Source organism: Alligator sinensis, unplaced genomic scaffold (assembly GCF_000455745.1).
Source record: "Alligator sinensis unplaced genomic scaffold, ASM45574v1 scaffold319_1, whole genome shotgun sequence".
In the NCBI taxonomy this organism is placed as follows: domain Eukaryota; kingdom Metazoa; phylum Chordata; order Crocodylia; family Alligatoridae; genus Alligator; species Alligator sinensis.
The window spans coordinates 427,370-444,670 of record NW_005842375.1 but is presented as its reverse complement, the minus strand read 5'-3'; the positions used below and the strand labels follow the sequence as shown (position 1 = coordinate 444,670).

The following is a 17,301-nucleotide window of genomic DNA, read 5'->3' as shown; positions in this document are numbered from 1 at the left end:
CACCCCCTCCCTTCACCCGCCCCTTCCATCACAACAGACTTACCAGCTGGACACCGCTCTGCAAGCTGCCAGGCTGCGTATTGGAATTCGGATCAGTATTAGCTGATATGCCGCCTTAAAAATCGGCTATCGGTATCAGCGCCAAAAATTTCTATCGGTGCACCCTTAGTTACAAGGGGACATAAGGAAAAAATGGAATGTAAAACAAAGATATTCTTTACCCTACAGACCATGTACAATACCCTCCACCTTTCCTCACTCACTTCATCCTCAAGAGCCCTCTGTCATAGCAGTCACAGCAACTCTGACTGAGGAGTGCTGTGAAAAATGAGTCAACAGTCTGCTTGCACTGGTCACAGACAGAGACCAAAGATCTCAGCTCTTATTGTCTGGTTCATATCTAAAATTGGATCCCCTGTGCTGCCCCTTTGCAGGATTTCTAAGCTCTTTTATGTTGGTGTGAAATATTTTAACAGGGTGGTAAGGCTTCCTGTCTCTGACACAGGAGGCTACATGATTGAAGATCATGGCTGACACCAGTTTCATGGAAGGTGGAGCACACTGTGGCTAAAGTTAAATTTTTCTTTTGTTATGACCCATTCAGCCAACGGACTGCTGCTTAGAGGAATCAGTTAGATCAAGATCATTGTTACTTAAGTGAAGTCCATAGACCTTCAGCCTTCTTCCACAGAATGTAGACATGTCAGTCATGTACGTGTCTTTATTTATCCAACATACAGGAAACATCCAAAGAATAGATCATATTATCCAAACACTGAGACTTTGTCTAATGCTTCCTTCACAACTAGGCAGGGCTCTTGCTTTGAATGGCAGCCTTTTGTTAACTGTTCACGTAAGATATCATTTTGTGCCCCCTCTGTCAACTGTTTTTTTCAGTAGCCATTACATCAGCCTTCCAGGTATTGGAGTGAAGAGCTTTTTCCATAGAGCACCAGTATAGTGTTTTTCATTAAAAAAAAAAAAAGTAGTAGTGGTTCTTGGGTCAACGGCAGTGTTCATTCCTAAGGAATCAGAAAATAACATGACAGGCATCATTTGAGCCTCAGGTGCCTAGGGGTCCAAAGAGAAACTTCCCCACCACACTGATGCAGTTTCCTTAGTGGCGTATGTAACCCCAAACCACTCTCTCAGCATATCACATCCTCATTCTGCCCTTTTCTTTTTTATTCTGGATTCTGTTCTGCTTTAAAAACAACAAAACCAAACCCCAGTTTTTCAGTGCCCAGGCTATTGCAGACATCATTTGAACCTCAGGTGCCTTGGGGTCCAAAGGGAAGCCTGCTTTCACTAACTGTAATATAGTATTGTCTTGATCTAGGATTCGCATACTTCCTTTCAATTCAGTGTAAGTGTTCTTTATCAGCTGGTAAAAAAATTACCTTAGTAGACTTCACCAGGCAAAATATAGTCAGTAATATAAATGAGTCTTCAGAGACTCAGTCCTGTATTATTTGTTCTGCAGGTGGGACAAAGCCCAGCTCAGTTACTTCGCCATCAGAAAGCATGCCAGCTATCTATCCAGAGATAGGACTGAGCACCCCTGCCAAGTACCATTTATCTTATTACTCTTTTCCCTCAAATCCTGTTGGAAGTTCTTTTGGAACAGGAGGGAACTTTTCGTACAGGAGGGGACCAAGATATTGGTTAAAGTCCCTACATGGAGCCACTTAGAGCTGATATCAAAGCCACAAGAACTCAAGAGGAGGTTCTCTAGCTGAATTGAAAGTCCTGTACCATGTCTTTTGGATTGGTGGGAATATTAAATCAATACTATTCTACCAAAGTCCAAAAGCTCTAAAAGCAATGAGACATTCAGAGAGTCGGCAAAAAATTATTAAAGATACAGAGAGACTTCTGCATGAAGACAGATGGGAGAGTTTGAGACAGTTTAGAGAGGAAAACTTTAAGAAGGGACTTAAAACCTCTTATAGATACAGAGGAGGTAAATCCTGCATTCCTTTTTGTGTTTTCTTACAAGACAAGGAAGAGGGGAAAGTTCTGAAAGGGGGGTAAGAGGGAGCAAATTTGAAACTGATGCTTTAAGCAACGCATAATTAGCCTGTAGAACTAATTGCCACTAGATATTAAGCACTTAGTACAACTTTTAAAGGGTTTAAACACACACACACATTGAAAAAAATCGCACTATACAGGATTTAAAAGATAGATGTTATAAACTCTTATGCTTTAGGGAATAAACTAACCTCTAATTTCTAGGATTAGAGGTGCACTGGAGCACCCTTGTGTCCCATCCAGCCTCTCCACAGCATGTTGAGCTGTCCTGGGTGCCTGTGTAAATGTGGCGCCCAGGATCAATAAACTGACGTAATATGTACCAGAGTTTATTGCTTTAAATTAATTGCACATGTAGACACAACCAGTAGCTGTGTCTACATGAGATGCTGACTGCCCAGTAACTCGTTACTGCTGCGCAGTAGCATCACATGGCACGTCACATGGCACGAAGCAGTAGTGATGAGCTACTACACAGTCAGCGTCATGTAAAGCCATTTGGCAACACTACTGTGCAGTAACTCTGAGTCATTTAGTACTTGTGTATGCATGTAGACATGGCCAGTGAGTAACAAATATACTGTGGTCCTACATCCTGACTTCCAATTCCTGTTATAGGTGATTTCCAGTTTCCATGTCAGTCAGGCCATTACCTTGCCAGAAGTATTCCTCAAGCCTTAATCCTATTAAGGGAGTTCTGGTTTCATATTGGCTTCAACTTTTAGGTATCTAGAGTGTCTCAACAGGGGGTTTATGGGTCCCAGCACATGGTATCTGTAAATTCCTTTGGCTTTAGAATGTATCAGTAAAAGAGTAAGTCTCGCTCCCCCTCAGGCCAGCTCATCTCAAATTAGGTATGCGCAGTTATTATTACCTTGCAGATGACAGCCACTGTGGGATATCAGAGCGCTTGCAGAGGTCTAAGGAACTTCCTCTTTTTCGCATTGTTCATCACTGATATGCAATACACCCTCTCAGAGTTCTGTACACTCCAGCGCTCCCAAAACATCTCCTCTAGATCTGATCCAAACTCAGGAAACAGGCTGATAATCATTTTCTCATTCCCTCCTCCAGGAGGGTCATTACCGCTTGTTAACCACCTCTAAGGTGGTGAAAGAATGAAAGCAATTCTCAAAGGAGGAAAAAGGACCTGTTACTACAATAACTGTGGTTCATTAATATGACTATAGCAGTCTATATGGCAAGCCTGCACTGCCTGCCTTTGCTGTCTGTAGGGCAATTCCTAAAAAGGACTGGGAAGCAAATAGGTTTGCATTCTTTGTTTATACCACCAGAACCCAGAAACAGCAGGCCCTGTTTTAAAGAAAAAGCAGCTTGTTCACGAAGGAGTGCTAATAATGAGATTTATCAATTCAGAGAGGCAGTCATCTGGAGAGCAGTTATTGCTATGGCAAATAAGTTTTTTTACCTGTTCTACTTTTCCAGAAAGCTAACAAATACCATTTTTAAGAAATTACATTTTCACATAAGGCAAAAATATTAACGGGTTCTGGGTCTGATGTTTGTGGGATAATTAACAGTAAAGAGGTGTTTTCTTTCTCTCTCTTCCTACTTCTCTTTCACTCGTGATGAGTCACAGCTGACCTTCCAATATACAGGAACTGATTGAGTCAGTATATTCAGGTATCTCACATTTATCTCTCATAACCCCTTGCCTTTTATAGTTTCAGCTATAAAGGCAGGGTGCTTCCTTCTAAATATCAAGACATGACATCTTATTGCTGTGATTGTAAAGGAAGTTGTTTCTCTTAAATACTAATCTTGCTTTGAATGGAAGTTAAAATATTTCCTGTGCTTTTAAAGTTAGGTTAGTTTGAACTCTTTGGAGGTTTATGATGCATTTGGTGTTATAATTACAGTTCAGATTTCTTCTTAATTAATTAATGGGGCTAAGAATACATTTGGCATGATAGAATAGTGTCCCAGATGAAAATGTAAACTATTTCCTCTGCTACAGCAGTGAGAGGGTTAAGAAGGCTGGGCCAGAGTTTCGGTCACAGTAAGCTCCCTAAGGTATTTTGCCATTTCCCCCAGCCCAACCCTGTAAGGTAAACAGCAAGGTGCAGTAAGTGATATCGCTCTGTGCAGAGTTCAGCCTTGTTGCTCACAGCTTGCACAACTTGTAGCACACCAGAACACTGTGGAATCAATGGCTCACCAGAGTTTCAAGACATGATTAAAAGACTCAAGAAGGCCCTGAGAGAATTTCCTTTAATGGGGAATTGTGTGAGTGAGTATAGTGGGTGAGTTCATTTTTTTTCTCTTTTTTTTTTTTTTTTTTTCCTTTCTCTCTAGCTGTTGATTTACTTTGTTTGGCCAAATGCTTCTGTACTTAGATATAGTATATGTGCATGCATGTGTCTAGGGTTGGGAATGACACTGTTCTGTATCTCACCGATCAATACTAAAATTGTTTTATGAGATATGAGAATTCTTGTTACATGGTAGTATCAGAAAAGCAAAGCTATTAGAGACAATTTCTTTGGGAAGAAAAAAATTATTGGAGAAGTGTGTGCAGGTATGTATAAGCTCTTTGCATGTAGGATAACCTCAAGTCTTTAAAACTATTTATTTAGGTTTTAAGAGCTTTTCTGCTTCTTTGATTTAATGTGTTTTAATTTGAGATGCCTTAGGTTATTCTTTAGTGTGGTATGTAACATGCTGTCAGCACCCCTCCCATGCATGTGAACAAAAAGATTGATCAACAATTCTGATACTAAGTGATTTAAAGTTGCAGCTTTTTGAAACTTGCTATTTTGTCTCTATTTTACTAACATGTTTTGATGGCTTTTGTTCGTATAAGGCTGCATTCAAAATTCCACTAGTGTGAAAATGGAAACAGCATGTGCATACGGTACATGAAATCTTGCATTATGCAAAATACAGGCATGTTTAGGCTTTTGTAGTCTGGATTTTAGATTGCTTAAAATCTGCATTTTTTTGCTCTCTGGCCTGTCAGTTTTGTGGGTAGGCACAGAAAGACATTTCTGCAATTTATGACAGGTCTCCAAAGGCAAAATTCTCCCTTGTGATATGTAAATACACATTACAAGCTCCTTTGGAAAATCAGATGCCGTGCCTGTTTTCACAAGCACAGTGTTGGAGGTTTAAAAGATACAGACTCATGTGTTCTTCTTAGCCAAAGTCAGGGATGAGCTTGAGGTTTTCATTTTAAAAGTTACAATGTTGTACAAATGTAGGACTTGATCCTAGGCGGTGGAGAGCCTTTCCTGTAGGCAGCAGTTAATTGGTAAACCTGGGCATATTACTTATTTTTTGCTAAATGGTTTGCAGCATTTTTAAGCTTTAAGCAGTAAATACAGGCCTGTTAAATGAGTAAATATTTGATTTTTCACAGTTTTACCCTTGTTTAAATCTGTCAGTCTTCACAGTTTGCTTAAGGACTGCTGCTAGTCCTCAGAGACTTAATTGGTTTGATGCATAAATGCCTGGGTTTTAATTCTTAGACTATTTTATATAGATGACTGTAAGGAGATAAGATACCAGATTAAATGGACTATTGGTCTGTTTTCCAAAGGGTAATAATTCCATATTGTTGCCAAGCATGTAACTATAGCTATATAGCTATAGAGATGTATTATTCCCTAGGAAGTTAAGGCTACAGTCATGGTAATGTATAATTGCCATTGAAGCAAAATCTTTGATAAAAATGCCTTCATCCTGGGTGCTGTCCAGTGAATGCCACAGATGTCACATGATACAGTATTGTACCAAAACACATTACATGTATTGACTATACTTGATTGAGTAGCATCCTGTGACCCTTTGCTATTTTGCAAAATTAAATGCCTGCTAAACAAGAAAAAACCTCGCTAGAAAAGTAATTGTGAAAAATGTAAAGAGATAAAAGGGATGCATTTTTGTTTCCATTTCCCAATTCATTGCTTTATACTAAACACGTCACTGTGTTTTGTTAGTAGGGTAAGGCACATAGCTTTGGTCTCCAGATGAATATTGTTTTGTTTGTTTCAGTCAAGTGCCAGAGAAGACCACAGTGGAAGATCTGTCCCCTCGTATTCCAAGAGCTGTGTTCGTGAAGCAGGACAATGGAGGTAGTGCCTCAGTCATACCAGTGTCACCTCCCCATGCCCCACAAGGAGGGGAAGAAAAGGAGGAAGCTTCAGATTCTTCTGACCTGAGCCCTTGTAGTGCAACATATAGCAACTTAGGTAAGTGCATTTACGTTATTGCTTCTCCCGCCATCGCATTCAAATGACTGTCGTATTGCAAGGAGTATTGTCTCCTAGCTCACTTCCTACTTGCATAGAAATAGAAGTTTTAAAGGGATGCTGACCCCAAGCTCACCTAGTTTTTAATATGAACTTGCTCTTAGTTGAAAATAAGAGGCTACTTTCTCATTCCTTCTGAGCAACCCTACAGAAAGGAACCAGTAATAAAATATTAATTTACTGTTCACTAAAGATTTCAATATTATTGTAATCCGTTTAAAGCTATGGGGGGAATTATTATTTTGCAAATTAAGAAAAAAATAGCCTTTTTGTTCTCTCTTAAATGTGAACAAATGCCAAACGTATCTTTTGAGGAAGCCATTTTTTCCATTTTCTTGTATTGTCAAACTCATTTTACCAAAGAAAAGGTTTAAAGTAACTGTCAAATAAATTATATAGCTGTTTTAGAAACATTAGAATTATAATATTTTTCCTGATATCCATAGTGAAATGTAATGATTTTTCTCTTACTGTATGGATAAAAATTCCTGAACTATTTTAAAACATCTTGTTGAATGGAAATATATTTGAATTTGATCCTAAAAAAGTTGGCAATTTTCTTTTAACCTTGCAAGCCAATTTTAAAAATGAATGTTTCTGAAAAAGGTGTTGCACTATACACCAAACCATCCATGAACTCCTGTTCCATAATGGGGCTGTGGTTGAGTGGGGTTTTGTGTGAGGGATTTTTGAGAAGACAAGGGTAGGAAATTTAAATAATCTCTTCTCAACAAGTGATACCAATATAGCAGACGTAAGAGACTTCTTAAAAGGTTTTTGACATAAAATACTGGGAATAGTGAAATAGAATTTCTAATAAAACAAAACCAGACCAGTGTTGCAGTTGCATTTTTTTTGAAGATTATATAATTTTAAATACAATATTGAATTATTTTCATTGAGACACAAATTCTGCAATTACTTAAGCACATTTCACTTTTTGTACGATTAGATTAATCGACAGCAAGGGGGCTGTTCCCAAACATAGAGTTAAGCATGTCACCACATTGTGGTATGATCAAAGACTAATTTTTAAGCTTTCAGATTTTTAAATTCCATAGGTGTTTAGGAAAATGGCAGACAAATGGTTGACTCAGTTCCACAAATGAAGTATGAATTAGTTATTTTTCATATAGCACTTGGGAGATGAAAAACATGAGGACTGATATTTACTTATTATTAGTGTAACACATGCTGTGACAGAGGAAGGGACACTCAGACACTACCATGGCGTTGTTCAAAGACACAATGTTGTTTCCATCACTGTTCTTTTATAGATCAGGGTGCAGGTACACTGTTCATATAAACAGTCTAGTACATTTAGTTATGTAGGTTGTCTGCTGACGTGACTATGCTGCAGATACAATTTGGAATGTGGATAGGACTTTGCCATGTTCCAGTCATATCCTCTAATCAGGTTAGCATGTGCTCCGGTGAGGCTGTTTGAAGTACCTCAAGGCACAGCATACCTCTTTTTCATCATTCAGCCTTTAGCATTCAAGCCATTTGAAGGACTGGTTACATTTAGGGTGCAGACACACACAACACCTAAACCATTTCAGGAATGTCGCCAATTGGGAGCTGGTTCATTGTCATGGTTCAGAGGTTCTCAGTAGAGTGCTCACCGTTTTAGGCACTGCAATGCTCTTGAACTGCCACCAGGGGGTGGGAATAGGTACCCAGCCCAGCATGCCTTACAGTGGCCAATTCCCTTAGGATTTCCCTAGTGAGAAGGGAAGACACCAACTGGCAGCATGAGGTGGGAACAGCATGCTGCCTGAATCCCTGATTCTGTGTTTCCAGGTAACTGGGTAATCCAGTGGTTGCCCAAGGTCTCTGCCTCAGGCTGCAGCTTGAAAAAGACTCTCCCTAGAAAGCCATTTAATTCACTGGGGGCCAGCCTTTTATCAGGTGTGCCACAAATTAGCCCTACGTCCTTCCTAAGTGTCACGCCAGTCTCTTTCCCCTGGCTAATCTGATGCTCTGCTTCCTGCCATATATGCCTCTGTGCTGCTTGTTCCCTCCCTGATCTGTCGCATGCCATTTGCAGCACGTACGCCATAGATTGGTCCCCCCAGCTTACTTAAGTTCAGTTCCCCAGTCCCTCCCCAACCCTGCCCCAGGTTGGTTGGTAGGTGGGTGGGTATGCCTTTAATGGTAAACCTTCATGAATTATTTGGTGAGGGAAAACTGAGCCACTGCACAGTTGGCACTTAATACCACAGAATGGCTTTCAATTACATGTTTGGTCAATGTGAACTGACCCATTAATTGGTAATTGTTAGGGCTGTGCGAAGTTTCGGGTGCTGATTCAATTTGGAAGATTTGGTGGCTGAATCTTTGAATCTGAATCAAATCAGGGGACCAGTTAAAAGGTCTGAATTGATTTCAAGCTCTCTGAATCAATTTGGAAAAGATTCGGAGAGCTTTGGTGATTTGGGCAGTCCCCACTCGCTGCAGCAGGGAGCTGGACTTGGACTCCATGCTGGTAAGTAAGGGGATGGGGGAGGGGAGGAGGGAGGGGACCATGGGGGGACCCCTGCCAGACCCCATCCCCCCAGCTGCTCCCCTAACTCCCCACCATGGCTGCTCCACCTGGCCCCAGCTCCTGGTTATTTAAAAAAAAAAAAAAAAAGCCCCTGCTCACCAGGTGCTGCCAGGGGAGGTGGGTGATTACCCACTGCCCCCCACTGCATGGGGGGCTCTGCCACAAGCCCCCTGACCCCTGTCTGCTCTCCAGCCCCCCCCCTTCCATGGCTGTCTCGCCCACCCTAGCTCCCAGCCCTTTTTAAAAGAAAACAGCCCCACACTCATTGACTGCTGCAGCAGCCTCAGGTCTTCTGGGGGCTCATGGTAAGGCCCCCCGTGGAGCATGGGGCAATGTGGGGCAGCAGGGATCACCCCCACACTGAGCAGGAGCCGGTGAGCCCGAGGTTTTTTGTTTCTTTTTTAAGGGCCAGGAGCTTGGGTCGGGGGGGCTCGTGGCAGAGCCCTCTCCCACGTGGCATGAGGCAGCGGGGCTCGCCCCCTGCTGGGCAGGAACTGGTGAGTGCGGGCTTTTTTTTTTCAGAGCCGGAGCTGGGGCAGGCGGGGCTGGGAGAGCAGGTGGGGGATGGGCCTGTGTGATTCAGAGACTTGGCTGATTTGGCAGCAGCCAAATCTCCGAATCAGATTCAGCTGAATTGATTCGGGACAGTGATTCAAATCACTGAATCAAATCACTTTCCCCCGAATCGGCCAAATCCAAATCTCACGTGAATACTAATCACTTCACACAGGCCTAGTAATTGTCCCTCACTTAGAAGCAGGGGCATCCCCGCCAGCCACCTGAGCAGTGAGAAGTACCCAAGCAGCAGGTTGCCATGCAGGGATTGAGGTGGGCGGACAGGGGGGAAAAGGAGGGGGGACGTGTGGGATGCCTGAAGGACCAACCAGACACTAGTCACTGAAAGCTTGGTGTCCACAAAAAACACTGAACTGGTTCATGGAGAACTGGTTCCAAATAATAAAACCTAATTATTGATGTATACTTTTGAAACTGTCAGGTCGCATTTAAAACAATCTAAGTGTTGTGTGTCTGCAACTCCTTGCAAATCATGATAGTACGAGTCTGCTTTGTTGAACTACTACACACATTTTTTTTCAAATTTCTCATGAAATATAGGAATATTGGTGCCAGTTACTTCAAATTATGGAGTAAGTATGTCTCAGGTTGCCGAGACTGACCCTTTCTACAGCGTCCCAGAAAAGGGAGAGGGAGTAGGCTCATGTGAAATGGGGTGATAGTATTTTCCTTCAGTCAATTTTCACTTTTCAATTTTCATAGTAACTTGTAACACACTGGTGGTATTCCTTAAAACCATGTAAAACGGAGTTGCTTAGTTTTTATTTGGAGCAGGTTCAATTTTTTGTTCTTGGCTGTCTTTCAGATTTTCAGTCACTGAGTAAATTAGGTTTCTAGGTGTGAAGGAGTTAGTTTTTAACTTTCAGATTTGGTTTGAGTTAGCAAGGCTTGAGGCCTGTTGTGAAAAAGCAGTGCTACCATAAATGGCATTAAATTTTCTGGCTCCTGTTCAAATCTTCTTTGTCGTTTTGTTCAAACAACCCTACCTACTAATTCTGAAGCTGATCAAGTAGTGGCTAAATCGGGGGACAGAATTTCTCTCTTTTTAGATTTCACCATAGACAGTATAGCACTATTACTGATTTTACACAGATAATAACTTGTATTAGTATGTCTGAATGGAAAGAACAAAAAAGGGAGAAGTACTTGAATACATTTGGCATATTGCCGTCTCCACTGATACTTAGGTCCATGGTTTGCTTTTTTAGAAAGCAATCTGAAATCTTAGTTTCAGACTGATACTGGATTGCTTATACCAGTGGATCGTAACAAACATTATTGACTAGTACACGGATGTAGTTATGGTAGGATTATTATACCTCTTAAACTTGTCCTTTTAAGTTCATCTCTTTCTCTCTTTCTTTAAGCTTGCCTAGTTAGCCCCCAAAATGAATTTGTACAGTGGATACAGCGTGGATGGTTTATTATCTGAGTTCCTAACTTACAAAACAAGGGCCAAATTCTGACTTCAGCAACATCAGAGTGAATCTCAAGTAACTGCATTGTTCTGTAGAGTTACTTCAGACTTATACTGAGGGAACTAATTACAGAATCTAGCCCATACTGCCTACTAGCTCTGGATTATTTTTGGCTCTTGTAAGTAGGACAATTTTAATTCAAAATGCCATCTTTAACAAGCTGACTCTTTAAACTGAACAAAGCCTTTCTGTTTACATAAATATAATATAACAGCTGGCAATTTACTAGAAAATAAGTTATCTACTACAAATGCATATTAATGTTTCACTTTGTAAACTTTTTCTTATAGGATTATAAGGTTTCTTTTTCCTTTCTGTTTAAAAAAGACTACCTCTTAAATGTCTCTTAAATTAGAGACCAGTTTGGGAGAACAGTTCCAGTCTATGGCTTACGTAGAAGTTAACCAGATGAATATAGAGATTCCTGGGACAAACCCAACATAATTTGCTTTCTTACGGCTTTTTATAATTTCCTTCTCTAAAAGAAAAAGGAAGAAAGATGATAGTGACAACATTATAGCCCTAAGTGTGTAAATGCCTCAAGTTGGCCTAGGGTTTTAGGTTGTAGCCGTGTTGGTCTAAGGACATAGGCAGACAAGGTTCCTTGGGTGAATTTGATATCTTTTATTAGACCAACCCAAATAGTCAAGTTGGCCTATGATTTTGTACCTGATATTTTATGTCTAGAAATAACTGCAGAATTTGTAAATTTGCATATGCAGTCAAATGGTTGCAAATCTAGTTACAATACTCTCAAGAGCACACAGCAGTGACCTGTTTGTGCTCCCATGAAAGGCAGTATGGGTAGAGTTAATTCAACATGGAGCATTCTTGACAAATCCCACCCCTAAGTGCTATATGGTCTGTCAGCAGTTATTTCTGGGAATTGAAACTTCAAATAAAAATCAAGTTCTGTACAAAGGAGTTGAAGAAAATGGGGTCTATGTGCAGTCTTTTTTTATCCTGTGTCATTTAAGTCATGTTCACTTATAAATTAAGATACAAAAATGCAGACACTTATGGGATAAGGTAAGGATACTGAGTCTCTCCTGAGAGGCAATGATGCTGTGAAAGACTTGAATAATCAACTGAAAATGCCTTCCCAGGCTGATACTGTGGCCAAAAAGAGAATAATAAGTTGAAGAGGTTCTTATACTTTTATGTTTGCTACTAGCCAATTGCCCATCAAGAATGAAGGGGACAGGGGGGGGCGGCTGGGATGGTGTGCTGCCACCTAACACCCCATGCTGCCACTCTTCCACCTTTTGCAGGGAGCGGGGTGGGGAACCGAGGCCACTTGGCTCCCCCACCCTCTGTCCGGTCCTTGGCGCAGCTTTGGAATCATGGCAACGCTCCCCACGCTTGGAGCACTCTGATTGGCTGTTTGCATCAGCCAATCAGAGTGCGAGTAAAGCATTATGGACAGACAGGCAGACTTGGGCTTTTATAATATTAGAACTGGTGCAGCCACTTCTAGAATAGTTTGTCTAGTTTTGCTGTCCACAGCTCAGGAAGGACATGGAGTCACTAGAAATGGTTCAGAGGAGCACCATGATTAAAGAAAACTTGTCATAGAGTGAAAGACCCCACAAGCTGAATTAGTTTAATATGTCAAAGAGAAACTTTTAAAGGGGTCTATCACAGTCTTTTGATATCCCAATGGGAAACAGAACTTTAATAATACCAGGCTGTTCTCACAGACAGAGATATAACAAAATCTGAAAGCTGGAAGTTGGAGCCAGACGCATCTGATTGCATAATAAGACTCCAAATGTTAACAATGAAAGTATTTAACCATGGGAATGACATACCAAGAGTTGTCGTGGATTCTTCATCACTGGCAATTTTAAAATCAAGATTAGATGTTTTTATTTACAAAAGACACTCTTTTTAGCAGGAATATATTCAGGAAAACCCTGTGGCCTCTGGCCTGTGGTAAGCAGAAAGTCAGACTAAAACATTACAATGGTCCCTTCTGGCTTTCTATTTTTTATTCCATTCATTGTTTTTTCTCTTTATTTAGTTAGAAAAACTGATTTGAAGTGAGCTCACAGGAAATAAGAGATGTTTGTAATATAATCCAGTTAACATTTCTGTAATTTAAAAAAGAGGTTAGGACAGAAAAGATGATTTTGTAATCTACAGTTTTTCCATGCACGTTGAAGTAAGTAACAAGAGAAAGTTTATATTGTGTATGCCTGTTGAGAATTAAGCCTGAGACTGTGAGAAACCTTAGTCATCCAAGGAGTGCATTTAAGTAATAACTACATAACTCGGTAAACCATAGCAGTAGAGTGGTTTAAGCATACTGAAAGCAAAGTACCAGGTACCTGTGACATCTGTCAGCCAACAATAACACTAGAATGTCACGTAGTGATTATCATACCTGCTTACTGCATTTTATAGAATACATATGAAAGCACAGATGAGGTCTTTAAGGTTCTATTGAGTGAGGAGGCAGCTGGACTTTCAGCAGTCAAGGCAGTCAGACAAGCTGTTGCACCTTGGGCTCTTACCTTTTTTTAGCACTTTCTAGTCATAGTAGAACAATTGGGGGCACAGTCCCAATGTTAGTGTGGATAGGCCATGCATTTCAGTTCAAACTAAACAGCACCTTTGCTTTAGCTTAGAGATTTCTATTTTAGCGGTGGCTCCTCCTTATTAAATTAATAATGATTAATAGGCACCTTAAGTGAATAAGATATAATAATAATAAACTTTCTTATTCAGTTGAATTTCTGTGTGGTGTCATTTTAGAGTAGCACGTTCATCGGGCCTTTACCAGCAACTGCTGCTTTGAAGTACTTTGTGATAACAGAATTATACATTTATGCATTTACTCTCTCATGGTTTGCTAATGATTTGTATTAGTTATGCTAAGAGAGTTTATCAAGGAATAATTTATTGTTGTCTTAGTATTGAAGATCAGTATAATTGATCTGCTAATTATAGAGAATCTTTCCCAGAATCTACTTTATAATGCAAACACTTATGTGCAGATCAGCTGCAATACCCAAGCCAAAGAAAAAATTACCAGAACAGAGACAATAGTGGGATAAGGGCATAAAGTGTACTTTGTGGATATCACATTCTCCTTTCTTTCATGGTGCAGAAGATGAAATGTCTGAGCAGTGGAAATAAAAAGTAGGAGAACAAGGGACAGTCCAGTTAGTTATACTGTCTTGATTTGCCCTTGATTAGGGCGAAGAGTACAGTCACAGGTGTAATGGCCAGTTGTTGGTTCAACTTTGTTGTCATCTTTTACTGAGTTGATGGAAAATTTCTCTTTGGAACTGTCTGTCCTCAGGTTTCATTTCCTTCTTTCTGGAAATAGTCCTACATAATTTCCTTGTCCTTTTGCCTAAGCCTAGAAAGTGTTCCAAAGGCTGATCTCTTTTTCTCCTCTTCAAACAGGGCTTTTCATCCCTTTTCCATGTTTAGGAAGAGGTTTTACCTCTCTTCCTTGCTGAGAACTCTCATGTGTATTAATAGTCATTTCACCTCTGTTGATCCTGTTCACCTATCTCAGTTCCTCCTTTAGGCACTGAAAAATAAGAAATTGAGAAAGTTAATAACCTTAGCAATAGCCTGGCCATGCCCAGAAATAATGTGTACAGTTCATTTTGAATTCCATGAGGCACTTTTCCCTGGAATCAGAGGTGATCTTAACATGTAAGTAGAAAAATACTTTAAAGAAAAATGGGGCATGCAGTTAAATGGTTATGCAAATGGGAAAATGAAATCAGGCAGAAGTGCGGAGGGACTTGTCTGAGCTAACCTAGACCAACAAAGGTTACTTACTGCAGGCAAATTGGAGTCTCAAAAACTTCCCTATGAAAAGATGGGTGATGCATGTAGGTATGTCAGATATTTTAATAGACATTAGCTGAAGAGCTAGATATATGCCCAGTTTCAGAAATGTTCATTCTACTGAACTGGAGTAACAAGAAGAAAGGAGGTTGTTTAGCAGCAGAAACAACAAATAAAATGTATATATTTATTACACTAAGGCATGCAGAAATATGGAATAGTCTGAAGTTAGAGCTTTGGTGGCTGGCATGTTAGCTTCATAAGCTAATGGAAGTGAAGGTTTCAAAGCAAGAATAAATCAGGAGCTTAGAGAAAATTACAGATTTTAAAGCTAATTTAGTGATTTTTTTTCCCTACCTCAGAAGGGTGTTTTGAGGCATAATGCATTAATGTTTAAAAAGCACTGTGCAGATCTCTGATGGAAGATGTTATGGCACTGCAGTATTCCTTCAAGCTATCCTTACAGCTTCTGTCAGTATTCTTTTCAGAGAATTATTATAGCGTTAACTTTTTTTCCTCTTGCATAGTTTGGAAACCTCTTTAAAGATCTTTTTCAAGAGGTAACTAATATCAAGCCCATTTCATTTCATCATCTACCTCCAGGAATACTTTTCAGGATGAATTTTGTGCAGTTGAGCTTGTGCAGGAGGCAAGAAAATGAAGGATGTTCGGCAAGCTGGAGGGAGGCTGAGAGGTGATCAGCAAGAAGGAGAAACATGAGTTCTGCTGCTAACCTCAGTTTAAAAGAGGGTTCTTTTTTCTTTTCTTTTTTTCTTTTCAACCTGAGAGAGCAATACACGATTTAAAACAAGCATTTTTCTTCATAAAACTACTCGTAATACAAAAAAAAAAACTGTGAACTGGGCAATATTATAGCAAGCTTTTGGAAAGCTGAACTGAAAGTTTTGGTCTTAGAGACATGAGAGGAATGTACAGGGTTAAGAGCTCAGCATAGAAACGGCTCAGATATGTAGCTTTTCAAACAATTAATTCAGCTAGTTGAATTTCACTATGAAAAACTCACTCTTTGTGGGGAAGAAACTACATTGTGGCATGACAGATCTTAGTCATTTCCACAGACTGAGAATACCAGACAATGGTTTAAATTGAGGTTGAACAGTTTGGATAGTGACTGTGTTCTGCCTCTTGTGTGAAATTCTCTGATACCACTAGAAATCTTCAAGGACCCCTGTCTATACCAGATGGGTTATCAGCAGGCTTTGTAGTGATACTTGTGTGCCTGTGATTCCAAATAGCCATGCAAGAGCCATAATTTGAACAGAGGGAAGAATCTGGTTCCAGTGGAAACTTCTATTCCATCTGATTGTCCTATGGAGGAAGGAGGAGTTAGAAAGGAGCCTGTCAGGGAAAGCAGTTATAAATCTTATCCCCATTGCAGGGTGCCCTTCCTTTCCTTCAAGATGAACATCCCTTTGCGGGCTATCCTATAACTGTCATTAGGCCCCAGTTTAATCATCTCTGAAAGCAATGCATAATAGGAGGCTGTATGATAAAGTACTAGCATGCAGGCATGATGGCTTCTTTCACCCTTAACCAGCAAAGTGGTAAGCAAGCAGCAGCAATGGGGAAGAGGATAGGAGGGAAAAATAGACAAGTGAATTTGGAGGCAGTGTATAAGCCAGGGGTGGGTAAAAATGGCCCATGGGCTGGATCTGGCCTGTAGAGGAGCATTGTCCAGCCCACAGCAGATCCCTTGGTCCTGCCTGGCCGAGGCACTGCCTGGGCATGCAGCGGGGCCAGTGGCAGCTCCTTTCAGCTGCTGCTGCCGCTGGCCCCAGCATTGCAGTAGTGACTGGGACCAGCGCATGCAGACCTGAACCTGCACGACCATCTGGGCTGAGCAACAGCAACGGCGGCAGCACCAGGGAGAAACTGTTGCCCAGCGTGCGGGGAAAGCGGCCCCTCCCCCTTGCTATTGCTGGGCTGTTCTTGCAGCAGCTGCCCAGAGCCTGCATTGAGCCAGGCTGTCCCATGTCTCCATCACTGCCACCTGTGAGCTGCCCAGCACAGTAGTACAGGGCAGCCCAGAGGTTATGATGGTGGAGACACAGGGCAGTGCAGGCTCTGGGCAGCTGCCACAAGAATTGCCTGGCAGTGGCGAAGAGGAGGGGCTACTTTCCCCCAGCACCAAGTAACAGTTTCTGCCCAGCTGCTGCTGCTGCTTATCCTGGACAGGTAAGTCTGGAGCAGGCATGGGGTTGAGGCCATGCATGCAGGTCCCTGCCAGTACTGTGGGGCTGAAGCCAGCAGTAGCAGCAGCCAGAGGCAGCCACCCACCCCCACTGCATGTCCAGGAGGTGGCAGGATGTGCCACGGCCAGGCAGTGCACAGTGGGCGTGGAGTGCGTTAGAACTGCGCGCTGTTCGCAGTGGTGGGGAGGGACCACAGTGAGTGTGGGCTCTGGGCTGTTGCAGGGGCAGGTGCTGACCAGCTCAGGGAGAGAGAGGGCTCCCATGCACACCCCACCATACCCACAAACCCTCCACCGCAAACCCCACAACCACACTCTCCTCCACACACCATCACGCCCTACAAACACTGCATCCACCCACACCCTCCCAAA

The 17,301-nt window shown here is 41.5% G+C and overlaps 1 protein-coding gene across 3 annotated transcripts in view; it reads left to right on the top strand.

The window, feature by feature from the left end:
* PEAK1 (pseudopodium enriched atypical kinase 1) overlaps window positions 1-17,301 on the top strand; it is a 98,898-nt gene that overhangs the window by 53,090 nt on the left and 28,507 nt on the right. For 2 of the 3 annotated variants that reach the window (XM_006029384.3, XM_006029383.3), the window contains 2 exons: window positions 4,182-4,298; window positions 6,049-6,245. In XM_006029384.3, coding sequence (XP_006029446.1) covers window positions 4,182-4,298; window positions 6,049-6,245 — 314 coding nt within the window. The remainder of the gene's footprint in view (window positions 1-4,181; window positions 4,299-6,048; window positions 6,246-17,301) is intronic. The other variant, XM_006029385.3, reaches the window with a different exon arrangement.